This window comes from Photinus pyralis, unplaced genomic scaffold (assembly GCF_008802855.1).
Source record: "Photinus pyralis isolate 1611_PpyrPB1 unplaced genomic scaffold, Ppyr1.3 Ppyr1.4_LG1, whole genome shotgun sequence".
Classification (NCBI taxonomy): Eukaryota; Metazoa; Arthropoda; class Insecta; order Coleoptera; family Lampyridae; genus Photinus; species Photinus pyralis.
The window spans coordinates 34,875,421-34,899,540 of NW_022170249.1; the positions used below are offsets into that span (position 1 = coordinate 34,875,421).

Here is a 24,120-nt window from a genome sequence, read left to right on the forward strand (position 1 = left end):
TTTTTTATTTTTAGATGGTATATATAATTCTATATATATTTCGTGTATAATGTCCTATACCTAAATTTATTATTATTATTATTAAAGTCGTTTTGGACATATTTTAGTTTTTAGTTAAAAAATAACCTAAACAATTGTCAATGTTTTCTGTACGCGAGCTGTTATTCTCTGTTGATATTTTGACTATAAATAAATACAGAGAATGCAAATATGTACGGTTTTAAAAATTAATTTTCATAATGTTCCTCCTTTTGACCTTTTCGAGATATAGATAGACGGCAATCGTTGTAGGACACCTTCGTACCTAGCTATTTATTGGTTCATAGTTCAAAGTTTCCTACCTCATTTTAAAAAAAAATGATTCACGCAGATAAATCGAAGCAGGTGCAAGTAATCCGCACATAGGGTAGAATGGTGGATGCAAACAACGTACAATACTAAAAAAATCGAAAAATACACCGTAAAGTTTATTGAATACATTATACTTTACACATAAGTCTGCGATCAAAAGAATAATAATGTACAATCAAAACTTCGTTACGCTATTTATTCATTGCGTCAATACTAAAACAATAGCTAAATAACACAAACTTTATTAAAGTACGATTTTACTAAGCTATAATCCAGCACTATTCACAAACAGCACTAGCCACAAAACGCCCCCAATTAAAAATGTCTAAGATCATATGGAGACATTTGTAAAATTTAAGACCAATGAATGCGCCGTGTTGCACTTCCGTTCAACACCCCTTAAAAATGTCACATTAAACTATTTGCATACGTTCTACCTTAAAGTTAAACAGCTACATCTACAACAAATAATAGCAAAGTATAATACGAAATGAGAACTGTAAGTTAAATAATTTACAGCTACAGCTTTTATAAAGGTGTAGGTAATTTAATAATTATGGTAAAGTAAGAATAAGGTTATTACGATTACAAAATCTAAAGCGAAAGATAAATTGATGGCTTTGGTTGGGATTTTAGTTCAGACAGGGTTGGGGTAGGCTGACTGTGCCCTTAGACTTGGTATTGATCTTTATTCTGACCCGTCTGAGTGCAAGGAGGGCGTATTGTGATCCCCAATAAAAGATATGCGCCACAAATATAATTTGCATCAAATATGCGTAACCCATCGCTGAAAAAATAGCTTACAAGACTAAAAATGATCACTGCGCATAATCCCAACAAAATACGAAAACTAAATTTCATGTTGACTATATTGTACAAATTTATTTATAATCCAAATTACTACATACTAAATGTAACGGAAAATACAGGATATATCATTTTAACAGTAACAATTCACGCATTACCCCACTTTAATATTTCCGTGCGACATACGGATTCGGTAATAAAACGCGTTTATTTGGAGAAACAGGATTGGGGATCGGATTGTTTGGAAAAGTATTAGTATTACGAGGTGGTTCAAAAAACACGGGTCCCCCTTGATTTACACCTCTAATCGGGGCGGGAGGATTAGCATTTCTGTGTTTAAAAAGCCCTTCATCGAAAGGGCGAGATCTGTTCTCAAACATTGGCGTGCTCGGTGCACGAACGGGGTTGTTAAACATGTTATTATTTCCGAACGTTGGTCCACCGCCGACCGGGCGTTTATCGAAACCAAATAGCTGACGACCGAAATTGTCGTTCGTTTGTGAGGCGGGGCGGTTGAATTCGTTATTAGGGCGATACGTTGGTTTTTCGGGCGAAGTATCAGACAATCGCGAGTGATCTTCGCCCGATAACGTATTTCTCATAAGTTGCGCTGGCGTTAAGTGAGCTAAAGATTGGTTTTTCAAATTATCTGGAGCTGGCACTCTAACCCCCATGCGTAAGAGATCGTCTTCCGCAATTTGAGTGCCCACACTTACAGAATTAAGTTCACATTGCACCTCCTTATTAACAAACGTGCGCGATTTACGAACTTCACAAACTTGACACTTAAGATCGGTTTGACACATCTTATTCAACACAGCGCTTTTGGTCGTTGGACCAATTATATCGTGATTAGATTTAAAAGTGGGACTATTGACTGTTTGTCTCGTTGGTTCCGGGACTACGCGCGATGGAGAAGGTGTTGGCGTAACGTGAGGCAGAGTTTCCACGACGCCGACACTCATCAGTAGTTTGCTAATGGTGCTCTGCATCGTTGATTTCTCTTCGCCACTTTTGGACGGCGTGGTAAACGAAAACCGCACTATCGGAATTCTTCTTAATGGAGACATCAGTTTCCCTTCTTGAGGTTTTTCTTGTTCCTTTTGCGCTTTTTTGAGGAAAAATCTACCACTAAGTTGCAATTCATTCCCAAGGATCTTTATAGCGTCTTGACATAACGATATGACTGCAAGTCATTAGGATAATTTAATATTTGGATTTTTAGGTAAGGACAGCTTTTCTCAACTCTGAACATGTTAAAAAACCTTATCTCGCCATAATCTTACAAGCTATTCCATTTGAAAAAATATAATTAATTTTAAAGATAAGATTCTTCCTTAACAATAGAACTGTATAGTACTACCCAAGTATCTATCTTAAAATTAGTATTATATAGTTTATAGTCGACAAGGTTTAACTGACAGGTATTTTGCGCAACCACAAGCTAGCCGTCAGTGAAACAGTAAATAGTAAAACATCTGTAATTCTGTGCTAAAGGAATTACATCGATGCTCGCCTGCTAACGCCATCTTTTATTACATAATGGCTATAGCATATTATGAAGAATAGACCCACCAAGAGAAGACCATATAAATGTTTTCATTAATAAAAACTACTTGCATATAGAAAATAAGCGCTGGCTAAAAATATACATAAAAAATAAAGAAATCGCACATGTAACAAAAAAGATAACACAATATCCTCAACATATCGTATAGTAGAAGACAAAATATATATTTGTTAACAAAAATAAGGTAGAAACTTTGATGAAATTAACATTCAAAAATAAAACAATTTGCATTTAAAAGTAATAAAGCTGGCCAAGGCGTATTTTTCAGAAGTAAGTGGCGATTAATGGCTTTTATCAAAATCAGATACAACACAATATTAACATTTTATAAACCTTTCTCCACAAATAAGATAGTTCTGCACATGCGCAAATGTCTTTCATAGTATGTGTACTTAATACTTATATCCTTTTACAAGGTCCAAGTGCTGAAAAATACTATGCACGAATGTACCCCCATTTAAAATCTTTTAAAGCGATTATAGAGTTTATAGACACACAGTAATCGCTTGCGTAGAGGTTTAAAAAAAAATTCTATTAATATTAATAATAAATGCCTTTATTTTAATAATATCTACATCTGTAATAGATAATTGCGAGGTTCAGCATTGGACGACACTTTCTCCACTTCCACCTAACTACGAAAACACACTACACAAAACGAAAAAGATAACGCGATGTAACAATTACTTATACACACAATATGCGACACAGTAGAACGTATAAAGAAAAGGAATAGTCTGTAAGAATAAATGAAAACTACATATCTGGAAAACAAACGAAGAATGACTTTAACTCATATATAATAGTGATTCATTAATGTTTGCTTGAATACCCTCTTAAAAGGATTTAAGTGAAGCGATTTAAGGGAAGACGATTATAAACAAAAGCAATCTGATAACTGAACGATCTTTTACAAAGGGCCGTTCTATGTTTAATAATTTACAGGTTTTGAAGACCTTTGAAATATGGTAGTTAAACCTTAAAACCTGAATTCTTCACATGCGGAAGAACCAAATACGATTGATCATGATTTGTTAGGATTAACAAAGGGTGAGAAAAAATGAATGCATTATGGCCTTCACGAATCTAATCACAAGCTATAAGAACCGGTTTTTCATCAAACGTAAGATGAATAAGCAGATCGGCGTATTTATGATAATTACAAAACTTTAAACAAGAGAAAAGTCGGGAGAAATATACAGGGTGAGTTTCTGCATTTTCACTACGAGGATCTCGTATACCGTACGAGATACAAAGTCGCTTTACTGGGCAACGTTATGCAGAATTATATGCTGGGTCTGTTTTCCCCTTCCAAGTTTCTTGTAGCTTTAAAAATAGCGAAGTTATGGCCCGAAAATGAAAAAAAAGACGCATTTTCCATGAATTGATCAGTGCTTCCCGATAGGTCATGTAAGACTATTTGGGAAAATAAGGTAAGGCATAAATATTCTTATACAAAAGAAAGTTGACATTGGGCAATTTGCGCATGTGTACATATGATTTTTACAATATGCTTGCTTTTATTAGAAAACATCTGTGGTTAAAATTTCAAACAAATATCTCTATAAGTACGGAAGTCTTGCATGCGCACATTAATGGCCAAGATTTTTCTTGGTTGAGAGAGAGGCCAGAGCTATAAGCTACAGAATGCAAAAAGAACGAAGTAAATATCTTGAAAACTGTACTTAAGGCTTCGGACGGAGGGATGGAGAAAATCACCCCTTCCAACATGAGTTGAAAAATGCGCTAAAATATCGAAAAATGTCAGTTTCGAGAATACGATATGAGATATGAGAAATTTGAACCGAACTTGAAAAGGGGATCGGGAAGAGGGCTTTAGATGGTAGAAATCATTTTTCTGTTGGGACCTTTCATTAAAATACCATATAGGATTCCCCCTCCTCCCTCCGATTTCACAAATGTCACCCAACACCCCTTTTACTTTATTGTTACTAAAAACCATGTATTTGACTTTTCTCTCAAAGAAATTGAGTGCTAAATAAAAAATTTCAATATGGCGGCAAGATCGTAATCGAAAATAGAGAAATAAATTATTAGATGATCTGATATGAATGCAAGATTGGCTGTCCCATATAACTGTTATGCACATTTTACTTCTCAAAGGATCATCTCAGGAAATAATGCATGCCTCCGTTCACCTTAAAAAAAAAGAAGTTGATGAGCGTTTAGCTCACCTTCAAGGTATAGGCCAGATATTGCATAAATTTTCAAGACTAGGAGAATTCCGCTAAAAGTAGTTAAAAAACGCGAACGTAGGTGCGGACGGAGTGGCAAACAATAGCCATTTACTTTCAATAAGGCGCATCAGCATATGTGCCCGCATACTTAACAGAGACAGAGATATATTTTGCACCGTAAGTAGAACACCGCACATGACCAATAACATTTTAACACACAAGACTACCAAGCATTTAAAATGTGTCCAATGTGACTATGCAACCAATGATGAATCTAACTATAAAATACATTTAGTAATATACAAGCAGAGTTGGACTGGGTCAAGCATAGAGTGACCCAGTGACCCAGTTAGATTACTGACCCAGTGACCCGGTGATCCAGTTGACCCGGTGACCCAGCTTGACCCGGTGACCCAGTTTGACCCGGTGACCCAGCTGGACCCATCTTTACTCAGTGACCCATCTTGACCCGGTGCCCCAGTAATTAAATTATTGTTAGGTATCATCCAAAACAATTTCAAGTAACTTTTAATTTAAAAAAAAACTTCCTCAATAATATTCGCCAACAAGCACGTAGCCCAATTTCATTCAAGAGAACTAATACCTAAAAAAATCAAATGCATTTGTTTATAGTTTGTAGTCAAGTAGCCAATGAAAGTATTTAGAGAAAAGATTTATTTGGATCAAGCTAACTAGTAGAAGAAAATTAAATGTGAATGAACACCTGTAAGCAAACTGGTAAGCCCTGAAACAAAGAAATGACGGAGGGAACTGTTTAGAAATAACATTATTCTAATACAATTCGGGACATGGACAGTTTTTTACGGCAGTATTAAAGCAAACATCACAGAAATGGCAGTTGTCAAGCAATCGAGTATTATTTTCAACAAACCAGCATTTCATTTATTTCATAATCTGTGCACTTGAACCGAGGGCACTGACTTAATTGCGTTGTTCGATCAAACTAGGTTACTGGGTCGAATTGGGTCCTCGGGTGAAATTGGGTCGCTGGGTCACTGGGTCAAACTGGGTCATTAGGTCAAACTGAAAAGAGTATGACGTGACCCAGCGACCCAGTTTAATTCAGTGACCCAGGTGACCCAGTTGACCCGGTGACCCAGTCCAACTCTGTATACAAGGTCATCAACGATTTAAGGTAAGCCTAATGCGATTTCGTTACCAAACATAAATCCAGTCCTAATGCACATCTTAACATCTAATATTTGTTAAGATATGAACCTACCAAGGATTTAAAATGTGACCGATGTGATGTCACAAAGAAAAAATCTAATTTTAAAACACATTTGTTAACAAACATTTTGCTACAAAAAAATAGTACTCAATTTTTGGAGTGCCTACTTCTCATAGCTAGGTTCTATTTGCGGCACAAGAATCAGAGACCACGATTTCACCTCTAGGAAACTTTTGGGCGTCTAAAGTCGACTACCCCTCGAAGACGCGCGCGTTGCAAAAGGTAGTTAATTTCACCCCTAAAAAAAAAACAAAATGGCGTCACGCAGGAGTTGTGCGCGTTAATAAGATCTTTCAGATAACACCAATTTGAAAAGAATCGGAACCAAAACTGTAAAAGATAGGAAAAAAACTGAAAAATCACCATGTTAATATAACACGCTCGGGGATGGCGCCCAGATGTCGCCGACCCCACTGTAGCCTCGTCTCTAAAGTTGTTAATTATACGGCCCTGGTAGGTGTGTATATGTAAACTCCTCATATTTCTAAAAGCGTTCTTCTACGGCCCCGCATTTGCTGCCAGCCAGTCAGCTGACCAAATTCAGATTTAAAAGCTTCGTTTTTACAAGTAAATTTGTCAAAAATGCGCTAAAAAGGACGATTAATGGGCGGTTTCACAAACGATGATTAAGGTTAATCACTGATTAAAAATATTAAAATGAGAAACATCTGAGCTTATAATCAAAGGTGGCTAAACATACTAATATTTTTAACCACTGATTACACTTAATCATCGTTTGTGAAACAGGGCATTAAACTCACAATGCTCTTAAACTAAATGTTTTAATTAAAGGTTCTAAAACGCTCGTGGAAACCTGTGGATACTATTAAAGACTAATGGACTAATCTGTTTTACGCACATAAGGCTCATGAAGACAGTTCTTAAAGGGCCAGCTCTCAACGTGCGGGGAAAAGCTTGAAGGTTATTCAGGATTTGTAAAGACTCAACAGATTTTGAAGGGAATTAAAGGCTCTATAAGTGTTGGAGACACCTTTGGAGACTGATATAAATTTTAAAGATTTATAAAGACTCCAAACCTTTTAACAGCTTCTGGGCAAGCTCTGAAGGGTTTAGAAGGTGCTCACAATTATTTAAGCGTTTTAAATACTCTTAAAGCCACAGAGACTATCTCAAGATAGGTCTCGAAAAGGTTCCAATAAATGACTGTTGGGGACTAATAAGGCTAAATGCCTCTAGAAGGCTTTTGGATATAGGTATTTGGAAGCTCTTTAAGCTTTGCGTACGCTTACATGCCATCAGACTCTAGGAAAGACTTCCAAAAACACTACAAGAGCTTTAAGAAAGTTCTTAGAGGCTCTCAGATCACATTTTTAAAAATCACGCTTGGCATCACATCATAGCATTTGCCGCAGCTTTCAGGAGTTTTCATTTGATAGCTCTGGTATCTGAATAACAAAAGCGATTACGTAATTCTAAATGTAAATGTCCAAAGTGTTATTATTGATAGACTTCAACAAAATTATTGAACAGAAAGAAAAAAATCCTTTAACCGGCGTTTTCACCAACAAGCAGTTTAAACTACTAAGTACATTTAAACACATTATAAATATTCATATAAAATAATATATACACAAATTAACAATTACTTAAACTATTAATTATAACTAGAATTAAACTTGAGACATTAAATATTTCATCCACAGTACAAAAACCCACCCGTGTAAAAATAGAGAAAAGAACACACATTCTTATATAAAATTGGCGTTTATATTGATAAGATTCATAAACATAATTCAGAAGCCGAGAAGAGCTGTCCATAAAGATGTACGAAGTGTAACACATATGCCGATAAAATTGATTAACATATCAAGATAGAGAAAAAAATATCAAAAAGAAACTTACCCTTTATCTTCTTTTGCACATTGACTGGTTCTGTAGAATCTAAATAGGAAATATGATAAATTTGTATAAATAACATTAGAATAGGTTTACCTGCGTGCTTTGCAGACATACTTAAAAAGTCAGACAAACTTATCTTCTTGTCTTCGAATAGCTAAAACAAAAAAATTAACGAACGTGAAAACGTTAACAATAAAATACGCATTACTTTATGGATGGCTTCCTTTTCCTTTTGCACGTTGACATTTATATTGTTGGACGTATCGAAGGTGGTATTATTAAAATTGTTTGCGGGAATCTGAGAAGTCGATCGTTCGACTTGCATAGATGGGGCAACAGGCTGTGAAATCATATGATTACCTACAGCGGGCGGCATGCCTTGAAGTGGATGAGGATAATGCATGGGATTTAGGGGAAATTGCTGACCAATAAAGAAATGGTGGTCATACTGAGCAGCAGGGTCCATGTGTTGAGGAAAGTATGGAGCAGGCGCTCGTATTGGCGCTGGGACTGGTCCTGGAGGCGGGACAGGTGGAACTGGGTGATAAGTGTGTGGGGGTTGCTGTTTTGGAGGTTGAGCAATTATTTCTTTCACTTTGTTGTAGTACTTCTTTTTCTCCGACTTAGCCAATTTTGTGGCCAATTCCTCTAGAAAATCTCTTGTGTTGCTACTCGAACGCTTAGACCAGGATGTGTGTTTTTCTCGATTTCTATTGGATGAAGGTTCCGGACTTAACTCAAAGCTGAGACTTCTCGATCGTCGTCTGTATCTGTCGGCCGAATAGTCTCTTCTACTTCTACGTTCCAAACTTCGCCTTCGTTTCGACAGGGGAGATCTAGAATACCTCAGGGGTGACCTGGATTTACGCCAATGTGGGCTTCTCGTATATTGATAAGTACGCTTAGAGCCATACAGTCTTGAGGTTCTATCTACACGCTTCTGGGGTGAATCTGATCTTTGCTTCTCACGATTGGCGGCTTTAGATTTAGACTCTGCCTTCGGATCAACAGGTTTAAGATCATTTAAATCGACCTCCAATTCGGTACCTGGAGCAGGGTTGAGATGATTCAAATGAGTGGTTTAAATCAAGGGATTTTTATTTAAAAAATCGCCAGATTTACTTATATAAGGTACTAACACTATTGCCAAAATTAAAATTTCTTAATCAAACATAACATAAAATAGTGAATGGGTTATCCCAGTTAGAGACCGTGCAGATGGTTTTGTTGGTTTGTATCAACCGATCTGAATGACTCGCTCTTGGAGAAAGTTTTTTACATGTAAGTAGGTTATATATAATTTAATTTCTACAATGCAAAGGGTTAAGTGGAAGAGCAGGGCTAATGGATTTCCCGTTAGCATCTGAACTTCGCCCTTTTAAATTGCGCACTTGTACATTTTATTATTAAGATATTCTTGTTACCTTATATGATTAGCGTGATTTAATAAACGACATGATTATTATTATTATTATTATTAACATTTGGTCAGTCTAGACGATCTAGATCTAGAAGAATTTACTGCACATCAATACCGCCCATAATAATGACTATGTCAAAAGACATCTCTACAGACTTTAAAAGACCCAAGGAATGGAGGTTTCTAGAAAATATCTTTCTAATGATCTAAGAAGTCCCAAAAAGAGTTTAGTAGTGTATGAAATCCAAAAAATTTTTTTAAGATGCATGAATGTCCGGTTTTCTGTGTCAGTAAATATTCCTTAAACCTCAGGCAACTATGAAGATAAATAAAAAAAACAAATTGCGCATGCGCAACCCTTCTTTTGTGTTTGCGCAATCCCAATTTGTTTATTTGTTAAGATATTTAAAAGAAATTTTGTATGTAGGCACTTCAAATAAAAGTAAAACAAACGCCGATTCAAAAAATCATTTCCAAATGTCTATAATGACTCCTGTAATCACTAACAGATTGACATTAATCAAAAGTTTTATATAACAATTGAAATTTTATATTAAAATACGATTTCAGGTAAAATTTAATACAAAACTTGTCAGTAAAATGACATTACCTGACTCGGACGTTAAAGTACTCGGCGGGGCCTCGCACTTCAATGTTTCCTCGCCAGTAATGTATCATTTCCCCGACTTGTGTAAATAACTATTACAATAACTTATCACAATGTGGCACGAATAAATTTAAACTAAATCTACGCTGATGATTTCTTATTCTTATTGCACGTAGATCCCCATTAGCCAAAATATGTTAATTATGATAATTGAAAATCCAAGTGATACATGAAATAACAGCAGAAATGTTATAATGCTATTCAACATTGTCCAAACATGTGCAGAAACATGTAAACAGTAAGTGGTGGATACTATTACAGATTAAATTTATTCATGCCACAATTTCGTTTTATTATTAGTTATTAAAATAAAAATTAATTTTCATTTCTTTTCCAAGCTCTTGTGTGATCGCAGGGATTTCTATTCAGTTTTTCAAATTTAATTTTCTAAAAGGGTTCCATCACCAAAAAAACTCTTCTATGGTTTCCGAGATCCCCATCATAGACATTCTTATCTTGGACACAGTGTACATTACACCACACGGCTAAAGTCATAACTCATAAATACAACTTAAAAATAAACCCAAGAGCAAATCAAATTTCTTTTCGCTTTCTTTTGTTTTTTCGAATATTCACAAAATAACATTTCTATCGCATTTCTACAAAGGTTAAGAAAATTACTGGAAAACTACCCAACCATATACTGATAAAAAACCGACATATAATGCGAAAATACAGGGTCCTGCAAAAGTGCGCCTGTCTTTCGTAGCTCATACCTGGGAAAAAATATCAAAAAACCTTTTGTGGAAACGTCAACTATAGAACGTTTCGCATCTACAGAAATTACTTTTGCGTGTACAGGGTGTCCCATTTTTACGGTGTCAATACACAGCGGATTTTTTTAAATAGAACACCCTGTATATTTTCAGTTAATTCGATGTCATTTTTTAACACGTTTTTTAACCTCTGCATGAAAATCTATTCACTATTTGGTTTTTTCCCAATGCTACCAAATTAAATTATTAATTTTCATATTTCAAAGTGCAAACTTTTTTTTAATGGAACTATCACTATTTTATTTCTCTATTCGATAGTCTTTTTTGTGCTCTTCAATTTATATAAGGGATGTCCTGTGCAAAAACCCCGTAGTTTTTAAGTTATTCAATAATTTTCACCAAAATAATTACACATTAATTATTAACATGCTCATAAAAAGGAGTAGGCGAAGATAATAAAAAACCAAAGAATGCCAGACAGCAAACAAGTGCCATAAATTTATGATTTGCTGCCAGTGTACTCCCTCGTGTACTCCTTATTTCATAGTAAAAGAATATTATTTAAAAAAAGTATAAATTGTGAAGCGCATTTTTTTAACCGAAATAGCTTTTGTTTTGACATCACCAATGGATATATTTCTTGCAGACGTCTCAATCGCCCTTTGTGAGTATCCTCTTCCGACAATCCATTCTTGAGGTATAAGGGAATATACCCGATTACGATAAGAGGTCAAGGAGGAGGGCTGTGGTTGTGTGGTTGGTAGAAATCAATTCCTTTCGTTGAGACCTTTCATTGGAGTACCACTAGTTCCACTCCCCTCCACCCTGTACTTTGATAAGAGGACAGAAAGAGGGCAGTAGTTGGTAGAAAACGGTTCCTTTCGTTGAGACCTTTAATTAGAATACAGTGAGAGATAACATTAAATTTTAACCCCCCCCCCCCCCCGTTGCTCACTGATCTCGAAAAAGAGTCGCACGGGAAAGTTTAGTTTGTAGCAAACCAATTTATTTCGATGAGACCTTTCATTAGAATACCATGACGGGTAGGAACATGTGTTTACCCCCCCCCCCCCCATTTCCTAAAGTTTAACTTAAGACCGGACAAAACGCAAACAATACCACATTTTTTTAATTCTTAAAAAATGCGCTAGACTAGTTAATTTTTTTCTAAATTCACCTTTTTAGTTACCTCGTTTTATATTACTAAGAAATAGGGAGTACACTTACAGTAGATAGTTTATTTGTGACACTTGCTTACTTTTTGGCATTCTTTTGTTTTTTATTATCATGGTTTATAAACATGTAATTGATTAATGCGTTTTTTGTAATCCCTCCCCCTACCATCCGAATTACTATTTTTTCTTTTGCTTTTGTCTTGAATATATGTGCTGGTTTTTTTTTGATAATAGTAATTCAAGTGTGTGTGTGGGGGGGGGGGGTCAAGTTAATGGAGCACAATGGCTGGTTTAAGATTTTATGCTTTTAAACAAATTTGAGAAACTTCCACAATAATGTATAGCCCCTCTCCGTAAGTTTAGATTTACGCTTCCTCATTTTCTGTAAAATTGGGGAAGAATTTTTTATTATACTGTGGAAAGACTACAGAATTTACACGAAGAGGCCAAACTCGGGTCAACATAAAGCTAAGTTCTAAATTTTTTTAGGCTGTGAATTTAAATTTAAATGTTAAACCTCAAATTCAGAGTCTTAACTACATCTACATGTGGTTGTTCCAAGCCTTCGTAAATTTAGCCGATTTAAAACAAAATACTAACCTGGAGGAACCAAACCTGTTTCCACAACTTTCAGCTTTTCTGAAATGGATTTCTCCTCCTCTTTTTTGGCACATGTATCTTTATCCTTCTGAATGTCTCGTTTAGTTTTCGCCGGGTCTCTTCTATGATCAACGTTCGACTCGTCACAGTCGGAATCCTTTTCGCCTTTGCCCGTATACCTTTCCCTTGATCGTTTATCTCTGGACCGGCGCTCTCTAGACCTTCCCCTTCGCCTGTACTCCTCCCTGTATCTTCTGCTACGAAATATAGAACCACTTCGCGACCTGCGCCGCCTAGAACGCGAATCTCTCCTTCGAGACCTGCTTCTACTTTTGCTTCTCGATTTCTTCGTCCTACCTTCTTTCTTCTCGCATTCGTCATCCCAAATATCGACGACGTCCAGGCCGTCCATAAAATCGTTATTCAAGAAGTCATCGAAGAAGTCCGAGGGTACATCTTCGTCCTCGACAAAATCACTTTTCTTAGGGGTGCTTTTGTTCTTTTCATTTGGGGGCGACGAATTCGTTTTTTTCACGGCGCTCTCATCGTCACTATCCGATTGAACCAAATTTATTATACCTTCTTCAGTTGTCATGGTCATAACCTTTTTAAAATCAAAATAGAAATAAAAAATAAGTTAACAAAGAATTAATTAATTAACATTACAAAATGTAATTATAGCCACTATGATTACTAATACTAATTCAAACACATCATATGAACATTCGTAAATTAGTAGTAATTTTAAGAATAGAATATTTTTCAATTTGTGAAATACACAACACAAATGACAACCATGATTAGTGATCACCTGACCAAAAAGCGGTTGCGCTTGCGCAGAGTTGTGCACGCAAAGCGGCAAACATCAAGCTTGTGGTTGCATTCGAAATTTCGATGAATCGACTATTCACTTTCACCATCCTGGAAATCTTTTGAACTGCCATATTTTTTTATAGGGAATCCTTGAGCCTAACCGTCAGTCTACCTTTCCTTGTTCCTTCAGAAATTTTATTATTGTTATCGGCTTATGAATTTAGAGTGTTGATATGTCTAGGTAGGTACCATACATTACTACATATTATAAAGCATCACCAAATGAAATAAGAAATTGATCAAAGTCCTCGTGTGAGATCGATAGGACTTTAGCAGTGCATTTTTGTGTGGCAGATCAGTATTCCATTAGCCAGTTTTGACTCTACCATCAAATCAATAAGATCTTGTTGAAGGCTACCATATTCCCTTTATCGGTAGCCGCTTCCGACATCCCGTGCACACGTAATTCGCGTTTGAACTTTTGAAGTTTTGACTCCACCATCAGTAAGATCTCGTCGGGGGTTACCATATTCCCCTTTGTCGGTAACCACCTCCGACGTCCTACTCACCCGCAATTCGGGTTTAAAGTTTTGACTCCACCATCAGTAAGATCTGATCGGGGGCTACCACATATATACCCTTTGCCACTACCCAGTTCCGACGTCCAGTTCACTCGTAATTCGCATTTTGGTGGATTTCGATAAAACCTCGCCACAAAATAGTACTCAATTTTTGGGCACTTCTCATAGCTTGGCGACCCGAGAAAGAGAGACCACGATTAGAGCTCTAAGAATCTTTAGGGCGCCTTGCAAAAGGTGGCTAATTTCGCCCCTAGGAAAAAAAAATTCCGCCACGCCAAAACTGTAGAAGATGAAGAAGACAGGAAAAAACTGAAAAATCTTTAGGTTAGTATTACACGCTCGAGGATAGCGCCCCCCCCCCCATCATGTAACCTCGTCCCTAACTTTGGAGAACCTTAAATATGTTTGTGCAGGAAGATCCAGCGGCCCGTTCACTTAACTATACCCATTAGCCCAAAAATAATTGACCAATTTCTGTGCTCTGTTGTGCATCTTTACTGAAGCTCCCAAATCAGCAGATGCTGTTTGCTTTATGGAAATTATCCCAGAGCGTTAATGACTATTATGCAATCAAAAATGAGTTGCTGTTCAGCCACCTTTGGAATTTTTGTTGGAAATCGTACTTAACTTGAACTTTCAAAGGCGACTAGACCGCCAATAATTTTTGATCGCCCATGACTCCTGAGTTATGGGATTTGAATAACATTTCAAATGGAACGATTGTTTCCAAAGCCTTCCACGCCTAATAACGCCACTCAAAAAATTCCTTAGACTTTAAAGATTAGCGAATCGCAATCAAAGAGCACTCACTTATCTCGAATGGTACCGTTTAAGATATATGAATTTTGGAATGGACCTTTGCATCTCCAAATGTTTAGAGAAAAATTGACGTATGTCAAAAACCGTGTTAGCAAATCTTAAATGCGTTGAATTCGGAATAAAATGGCGCATTTACAAAAAAATAGAAAATGGTATGTTTCTATTTTTTATAAAACCGCAATGGCGATAACTTCCGGTATTTACGGAAGGAGTGCCATTAAAAAAATATGCCCCCTTGACCATGCAAAGGTACACCACAAATCACAAATTAGATTGATAGCAAACTTTTTATAATTATGATTTAACATTCCATCTCTGATAAGAGTGCGCGTAATTTAAATTCTCATAGCAGCCTACAGGGATATATTATTGCCTTTCCTGTTAAATGTAATTAATTGGATCTATGTAAATAAGTAATTTGACTGGGTTATGGCAGAGATCCTTTAAATTATAATATACAGGGTGATTCCTATAGTACCTGCCACCGTTTGGGAGCGTATAGGGGGTGCCTAGGGGAGTATTTTGATATAGGACACTTGGGGTCGGAAATCTAAAATAAGGGCGCCAGAACCAAATTATCTTCTGGAATTTCACGCCTGTATGTAGGCAACCCAACCGACCGACGTTTCGCGCGGAGCGATGCAGAGCGAGTTAGCGCGAGGAAGCGACATGGGAGGGAAGGAGGGAAGACGACAGTCAAAAGTAATAACGTTTACAAGTGTTCAACGTGGCCACCGTTGTTCTCAATGCACTTCCTACATCTAGCCAACTATTATTATACTATTGCCATAGTGTTTATTCACTTGATACGCGTCGTTGCAGACGGGATTTCGTGGGTTTAAACAAAATTCTGATCAAGTGTCAGCCACACATCGCCGCCTGAGATCGCTCCGTGTGCACCGCCGGCCGGTTGGGTTGCCTACCTACAGGCGCGAAATTCCAGAAGGTAAATTTGGCTCTGGCACCCTTATTTTAGATTTCCGACCCCAAGTGTCCTATATCAAAATACTCCCCTACGCACCACCTACACGCTCCCAAACGGTGGCAGGTACTATAGGAATCACCCTGTATATAATTTTCTGGCGGTTTGTACTTGGGCGATAAACTACCTGGATAGTTCACAAACCAACCAACAGTTGTAGCTATTTTAGCGAAACGATAATTTTCCATCAAAATAGCCATACGTTTGGATAGTTTACTAGCTAGTGTATAAACTAAAGTGAACACTTTATCCGTAACATATAAAACACTGGTTCTACAACTGAGCTAATCAGATGTTTGATGAATTTTCGGTGTTACCTTCAGATTAGAATTCAGAATCTCAATAATCATTTAAGATGAACATTATAACAAATCGTGGTAAAATCATTATTTAGATACACTTAATTTAACACACATGGTCATATAAAATGATCTGTTAGCTCAAGTGGCCTTTAGATATGATGCGAATTTAATAAACGTGGCCTATGCGTTTATCATCACTATAAGGTTATAAAATTGTAAATTGCATGTTCAATCACCTATAATGGCTATATTGAGGTAGGTACTATTATAGGAAGTTGGCGTTTTAGTACAGTGAATATTGAAGTAAATTATAAGGTATTAAAAGTAATGGGAAGCTATTATTGTATACGTTATAAAATAGGAGACGTAGATTATGAATTCAAACATCCAAGGGGAGCAATATTTAGTAATATTGCACTAAATCTGGGTCGGTCACAGCAACACTGTGCAACATTTCCATTTTTATCTGATGATCCAATGACGATTTAGCGTTCTAACAACAATTTTGACATCGTTTAGTTCACACTGAACTTGCTCAAGGACTACAGAGGGTTCCAATGTATAGTTCCTTTAAGAAAAAAAAGGCTGTTAGATCCATACTTATGTCTTTTGTATTATGCGTCCATTTCCTTATGGAAACAAGGAATTGTTAAATAAATTTTACCGTATAATTTATGACAAGCTCGCATTTGCTAGGAAAATTGTAATCTCAGTCCCACACTACGTTTGTCTGCATATCGATTTATTACAACGTGTTGTTTGTCACCGTTAAAGAAAAGTGAACAGAGTCATTATGCATATATTCGTCATCAATATCCATCCATAAATCCCGTTTTATAGAAAGCTATAAAGTCGAATCCATCATCGACCATAACAGAATATTCGTGAAAGTGACACTTACACGGAATCATTGTGAATGAAAAATGCTACTGTGACGATTAAAAAAATATCTACCTTGCCATAAAGTGGTAAAATTGAAAAATGAAACGTTCTATTTTGGAGCATTGGGCACTAATAATACCTATTTTTAGTTTGTAATTCGAAGACTAAGTAACTATGTAGTAGCGTTTGTCTCTTGTAACGGTTAGTTACATAATTTTGAATTAATTGTTTTAAAATTTATGAAATAATGAGTTACACCGACTAGCTTTAATCGAATGGGAACTTTTAACAATTACCTTCCGCTTACTTGTGTTATTACAACTAATTTTTTTCGTATTTCTTTACGAATAAAAGCTACATACATCCAACCTCCCCCAATATAGGGAATATATCACCAATTTTTTATAAAAAAACCAAAAATTTCAGTATATTTATTCCCAAAATAAATTTTATAACTGGTTTGAAGGACTTCACGCCCCCGATACTAAACACCTCTTTTATAAACTCAGCGTGTTGTATTTATGTTAGAGTAGGCATCTGTCATGAGAGTTTTTTGAAATGTAATTGTTATTATAAAATGTGTTCTAAGCATTTCTTGTAATTATTCGTAACAAGATACAACATGGCGCAGTCGGGGCAGTTAGTTTATTAAACTGAGCAAAGTTTTCAAGAAGTATAGGTTCCGAAACATCAAATAAGTGTATTGTTGAACAGCTGAACCTAATTATAAGAAGAAAAACCGAAATGGTGAAAGTGAAAACTGGCGTAAATTTAGAAAAAATTTTGAAATTTACCTGAAAGCTTCCGATAAGTCAACAAAGGACGATGAAACAAAAATAGCCATTCTATTAAATATAATTGGTGAAGATGCTGTTGAAGTATACAACACCTTTACATTGTCTGAAACTGACATAGTGTCATTTCCAGCAGTATTAAAAGCTTTCGATGACCATTGTAGTCCCAAGAAAAATATCGTGTTTGAGCGTTTTAAATTTTATAGTAGAGTGCAGCAAGAAGGAGAAGGGTTTGATCAGTTCTTAACTGATATCAAGAAATTATCGAATGCTTGCGAATTTGGATTATTAAGTGATGAGAAGGTCCGAGACAGAATTGTTTTAGGGATTTATGACAAGGTCATGCAGGAAAGATTGTTACGGGTAGAGGATCTTGATTTGGCAAGGGCTGTGAATTTATGTCGAGCTGCAGAAATTTCAAAATCTCAGGCTAGAAATTTGCAAGGGGCTTCAGTCGAAGTTGAGGTCATTAAGAAAAAGTCAGCAAACCGAAATTATAAGTCTGTTTCCAAAACCAGTGGTGACAGGTTTGAATGTAGAAGATGTCAGACTGTTCATGGCGTTCGTGAATGTCCTGCCTTTGGGAGAAGCTGCAATAAATGTGGACAGTTAAATCATTTTGCAGTTTCCTGTCAAGTAAAAAATGTGAAGGTGCTACAAGAACAGAATGAGCAACCTGACGAATTGGTGTTCACCATTAACAGCATTGGGGTAAGAAATCAGAACAAAAAGGTTTTGTCAATTAAGTCATGGTTTCAAAATGTGAACGTTGGTGATCATGTGCCTATTAAATTTAAACTAGACACTGGTGCAGATGTGAATGTCCTGTCGCGTAAAATGTTAAGTGAAGTAGGTGTTCCAGAGTCTCAGTTACAAAATACATAATTTTGGAGGCATTTGGTGGTACTGTCTTAAAACCTCTAGGCATTGTTCCACTAAAAGTTCAGTGTAACCGTTGAATTTACTGATAACTTCATAATTGTAGACAAAATTGTTTCTCCGTTATTAGGACTTGAGTCTTGTATTAAGTTAAATCTTATTGCACGCAAAGTAGATGCCTTGGGTAAGTTTATGACTAAGGATGAATTTATTAAGAATAATCTAGAATTATTTCAAGGTCTGGGTAAGTTTAGGAATAAATGTGAAATCCAAACAATGAAGCCATACCGGTCATTAACCCTCCTAGAAGGGTACCATTTGCTATTCGCGACAAATTAAAGGAAACCTTGATATCCTAGAAAATAGAAAAATTATTTCAAAAGTTGATAAACCGTCTGGTTGGGTTAATAATATCGTGATTGTTGAAAAGAAGGATGGCTCCTTAAGACTTTGTTTGGATCCTCGTGATTTAAATTTAGAAATTAAAAGACCTGCATATGTCCTTATTCCAACTCTTCAAGATATAATTGGAAACCTTAAAGGAAAAAAGTTTTTACAGTGCTCGATTTAAAGGAAGGTTTTTGGCATGTAGAACTTACTGAAAAGTCTAGTGATCTTTGTACATTTGCTACGCATTTTGGTTGTTACAAATTTAATCGTTTGCCTTTTGGGCTTAATATGGCGCCAGAATATTTTCAAGCCATTAATGAAAGAATCTTTGGAAACTTGATCGAATTTTAAATTCCGTGATCATAGAGCTACTGCAAATGGAGTTAAATTTAATCCTAGCAAGGTTCAATTTAAGCAACCCTCAGTTAATTATTTTGGTCATATCTTTTCGGAGGATGGAATGTCAGTTGATCCAAATACAATAGCAGCAATTAAAGGATTAAAAGATCCCACAAATGTAAAAGAACTGCAAAGTATTTTAGGAATGATAAATTATTTGCGACAGTTTATACCGAACTTAGCCGATATAACTTCTCCATTGCGTGAATTATTAAAACAAAAAGTTGAATTTAAATGGTTAACTGCACACTCGGTTGTACTAGATAAAATAAAAAACATAATTTCTAATGCTCCAGTGTTAGCTAACTTGGATTCATTAAAAAAAATCACCATACAAGCCGATGCATCCAAAGATGGCCTGGGGTGCTGTCTTCTTCAGGATGACAAACCAATTTCATTTGCTTCTCGTAATTTGAGTTCTAGTGAGAAAAATTATTCCCAAATAGAGAAGGAGCTTCTCGCTATTGTTTTTGCAGTAAACAAGTTTCATATCTTCATTTATGGTCGCGAAATAAAGGTAAATACTGATCACAAACCTTTGGTAACTCTGATGAATAAAAAAATTGGAGATATTGCCTCATCGCGTTTGCAAAGAATGAGAATAAAATTACAGTGTTAAATTTCTTACCAGGAAAATATATGTTTATTGCCGACTTGCTTTCACGATTTTACCTAAATTTTCCAGAGAGCGAAGGTGATGATCAATGGATTTCTGAAACTGTTCATACTTTAAGCAAAAATTTAAGTATTTCAGATGCTAAAAAGTTGGAATTTATACAGGCTACTGCCAATGATCCAGTTTTGTCAAAGGTAATGTTCTATATTATAAATGGCTGGCCTAAACGTAATGAACTAATGGACGGTTCAATTAAATACTATTATAAGTTTCAAGCAGAATTATCTGTCGAAGATGGCTTGTTATTTATAAACCACCGATTAATAGTCCCGGATAAACTTAGATTCTATATTTTACGGCTTCTTCATGAGCCTCATTTTGGTACTGTTAAGACCAAACAACGTGCTAGACAAATTGTATTTTGGCCAGGCATGTCAAGCAACATACAGAATATGATATCTAATTGTTATGTTTGTGAACGTTACCAAAATGCTAAACAAAGGGATTTATTGATTCCACATGAGATACCAAATATACCATTTTATAAAATAGCTTGTGATATAATGGATTATGCAGGTAATAGCTATCTTATTGTACAAGATTATTTCTCGAAATGGCTCGAGATCATTCTATTAAAAAACAAAACCTCATCAGAAATTATTAAACACCTCAAAATATTGTTCGCGAGGTTTGGTATTCCCAACACAGTAATTTGTGACAGTATGTCTTTTTCTTCCTTTGAATGCAAGAACTTTTCCAAAGAGTGGAATTTCCAGTTTTGCACAAGTTCTCCTAAATATCCACGCAGTAATGGTCAAGCAGAACGTGCAGTTCAAACTGCTAAACTAATGTTCAAGAAATGTTCTCACGACAATATTGATATCCACCTCGCATTATTGGAGTTTAGAAATACTCCCGTTTCGGGTATTGGAATATCGCCAAGTCAAATGCTCATGAATAGACTAACCAGAACCAAGCTTCCTATTCACACACAATTACTAAAACCCGCAAATCCTAAGGATGCACATAAAAAACTTTTAGCCAAACAGGAAAATTTTAAACGAAACCACGATAAAAGTGCCAACAATTTTAACCAAAATTTGAAAGCAGGTGATAATGTTCTTATAAAAGATCAGTTTTGGGAAAAAGGACAAGTAGTTGGTAATCATTCCACTCCTAGATCTTTTAATGTAATTAATAATAAGAACAATGTTGTTAGAAGAAACTTTAGCCAACTAAAACCAACTAATACAAAATTTGAAATTAACAACTCATCAAACTGCTCAAATGATCATGATCAAAGTCAAAATATGGATTGTTCTTCTGATAACACCACTGATAATAACTTAGAAACTATTAACAATCAAACCACCATTGAAATTGATTCTACAAATGACCTAATTCCTGATTCTAATATTAAACAAACTGTTACACACAGTGGTCGGATTGTTAAATTACCGACTAACTTTAAAGATTATTTTATGTAATCTCATAATAATGTTTTGTTTTAGTTTGTTTTGATTTGTTTGTTTTAGAAAAAAAAAAGGAAGATGTTGTATTTATGTCGGAGTAGGCATCTGTCATGAGAGTTTTTTGAAATGTAATTTTTATTATAAAATGTGTTCTAAGCATTTCTTGTAATTATTCGTAACAAGATACAACACAGCGTAGTTAAAATTCCAAATACAATCTCAATTCTATGAGTTCGATTGCGTAATAAAATAATACTTCATTCCCTAGGTGACGCATTTAATTTGGGAAAAATTTCATTGAACTTTAAAAACAAACATAAAAATTGAACAGAGAGCTCGCACACTATTGCGATCAAAGCTGGAACTCTCCTCTTTTTTCCTGTCCAGTAGTTCATCTTTAATATCGTCCAGATCACAACTTTGGTGGGAATTTCGTATTTTAACGCTCAAAGAGGGGTTCGATGCTATACCTAGACATAGACTGGTCGATAGCACCACGCAAAAGCTCTTTTACCCTTGGTCTAAATCTAAAATTTTCTTCTAAAGGGAATTCTAAGTTATTGTTGGGCGTCTAAACTCTAAAGGTAACACCGCACTAGGCGGATCGGCACTGCAACGGAGCGACGCGACTCTACGATACATTTATATGGGTGTCGCATTTTAACTGCACTCAAGATCGAGCGGTTTGCGAACAAATGAACTAAATAATTTCCCGTCATCTGCCAACGAATTTTTAGTCTATCATACATGTTAAATTAAAATGGCCCCGCACAATAATAAAAATTTCAGTGACAAAGTGCTCATTAACCGTAAATCGACACCTGTCAACATTTTACCAACCGAGATACTGCTGTACATATTTTCATTTTTGAGCAACATAGAAATTCTAGATATCGCACGGCATGTCTGCAGAAGGTGGAACCTTTTAACTCCAAAACCGACCCTGGATGTAAAAAGGTTAAGAATAGCAGATTCGAAATCGCAGAATACGCGGCAGATTTGTGATATAATCAACTCGTCTCCTAAACTAAAAGACGTCACAATATCGTGCCGATCGGGTTTATCTCGTATACTTAAAACGGTAAGTTCGAATGTTTTCACGTTCTATACATCTATATAGATAGGAAAAGCGAGCAAAGATCTGCGGAAACTCAAAATAATTAATGGCGGCTTTTGCGAGCGCAGCAAATGCAGTGCGGGTGTAAACAAAATCGTGAAGAAGTGTAAAAAACTACACCGCATCGGTATACTAGCCAATCGGTGAGCTTTCAATTTCTGTTGCACTATTTCATTGTACCTTTAGATACTATCTACGTAGATCGTTTAAATTGTCCGTAAAACAAAAAACGGGCAGGCTGTGGTCGTATAAGTCAACAATGGACATACGGAATATTGAACTTAATCAAATCCCAACCTTATTGCTAGGCTTAAGAAGATATTCATTAGAAATTCCAATACCTTCGAGTAGTTCCGTCGTGGAGGAGTACTTGAGGACACCCTATCCAGGATATCAAGTCGCGGTCCACAGGGAATCGCATTTGGAACATTTTTTAAGCTTGGTGAACAATCACACTTCTCTACATGAAACTGATGTACTTTTACAAGTTCTTTAAATAAACATTTTCTTCAAGTGAAAATGGTGAAGAGAACCCACTTTAATATTTCCTCTTTATATTATTATACCAAATTTTCTCGGTAAATCCATTGAAAAATAGTGAGAGGTGCAACTTGACCAATTTATAAGAGGCTTCGTAAAGAGTATCCTATTCTCCCCAGTTATAGTGCTCAACATGGATGTATAATGGCCGTTTGCACCGACAAAATTAATTAAAATGCATGACAACCATTGTTGCAATAATCGTTACCATGGATTTTAACTACACTTAAGCTAAGCTCCGCTTAAATGTGTCGGTGCAAACGGCCATAAATCCCAATGGAATATTGGTGTTGAGCTTTTACAGAATTCAAGGTAATTTGGATGTTACATCTTCAATAATTAGTAATTACGGTCGATTTTCATTCGTACACAATTCCATTTTGAGGGGTTGATTACGAAATTCTTATCCTTCATATAGGAAATTGCGAGGAAAATGTAGGAAATGGACGAAATTAACGGAAATTCTGGGAAAATATTAGGAAATTTTGGGGAAATGGGAAGAAATTTCAAAGCAAATATTAGGAAATTCTAGGGAAATAATATGAAATTTTGAGGCAATAAAAGGTTTCTGTAGGGAAGTAACGTTGCTCATTTTACATTAATCTGGAGAAATGTTATGTAAATTGGGAAAAATTTAAGGCGATGAAGGAAATCTTTGTCCCCAAAAAATAATGATCAAAGCTCTGTTACAGAGATCAAAGAGCTATCTGTTTAATTTAGTTTTTCGTGTATTGCAGTTGTTTAATGTAAAGCAATTATTGTTTTAATATGATTAATACACTCCATTAATATACGACCAATCAGCTTGGTGATTGTTTCAAATTCTAACCAATTAGACGATTTTTTAAGTGATTAAAAGCTAGGTAACTTTTTATCAGCGATAGGGATGCCTTAAATATATAGTGGTTGTGAAATTTA

The 24,120-nt window shown here is 35.8% G+C and overlaps 2 protein-coding genes across 2 annotated transcripts; one reads left to right on the forward strand and one right to left on the reverse strand.

The window, feature by feature from the left end:
• Nucleotides 1–1,213: 1,213 nt before the first annotated feature.
• Nucleotides 1,214–13,421, reverse strand: LOC116176053. The gene is made up of 5 exons (XM_031494506.1): nt 12,617–13,421; nt 8,247–9,085; nt 8,132–8,192; nt 8,042–8,080; nt 1,214–2,344 (listed from the first exon to the last, which is right to left on the reverse strand). The coding sequence occupies exons 1-5, from the start codon at nt 13,215–13,217 to the stop codon at nt 1,323–1,325; spliced, it is 2,562 nt and encodes an 853-aa protein (XP_031350366.1). The 5' UTR covers nt 13,218–13,421; the 3' UTR covers nt 1,214–1,322.
• An 8,810-nt stretch (nt 13,422–22,231) lies between these two features.
• On the forward strand, nt 22,232–23,170 carry LOC116160132. Its single transcript, XM_031473269.1, has 3 exons — nt 22,232–22,626; nt 22,666–22,805; nt 22,849–23,170. Exons 1-3 carry the CDS (start codon nt 22,306–22,308, stop codon nt 23,156–23,158), a joined length of 771 nt encoding a protein of 256 aa, XP_031329129.1. The 5' UTR covers nt 22,232–22,305; the 3' UTR covers nt 23,159–23,170.
• Nucleotides 23,171–24,120: the final 950 nt, after the last annotated feature.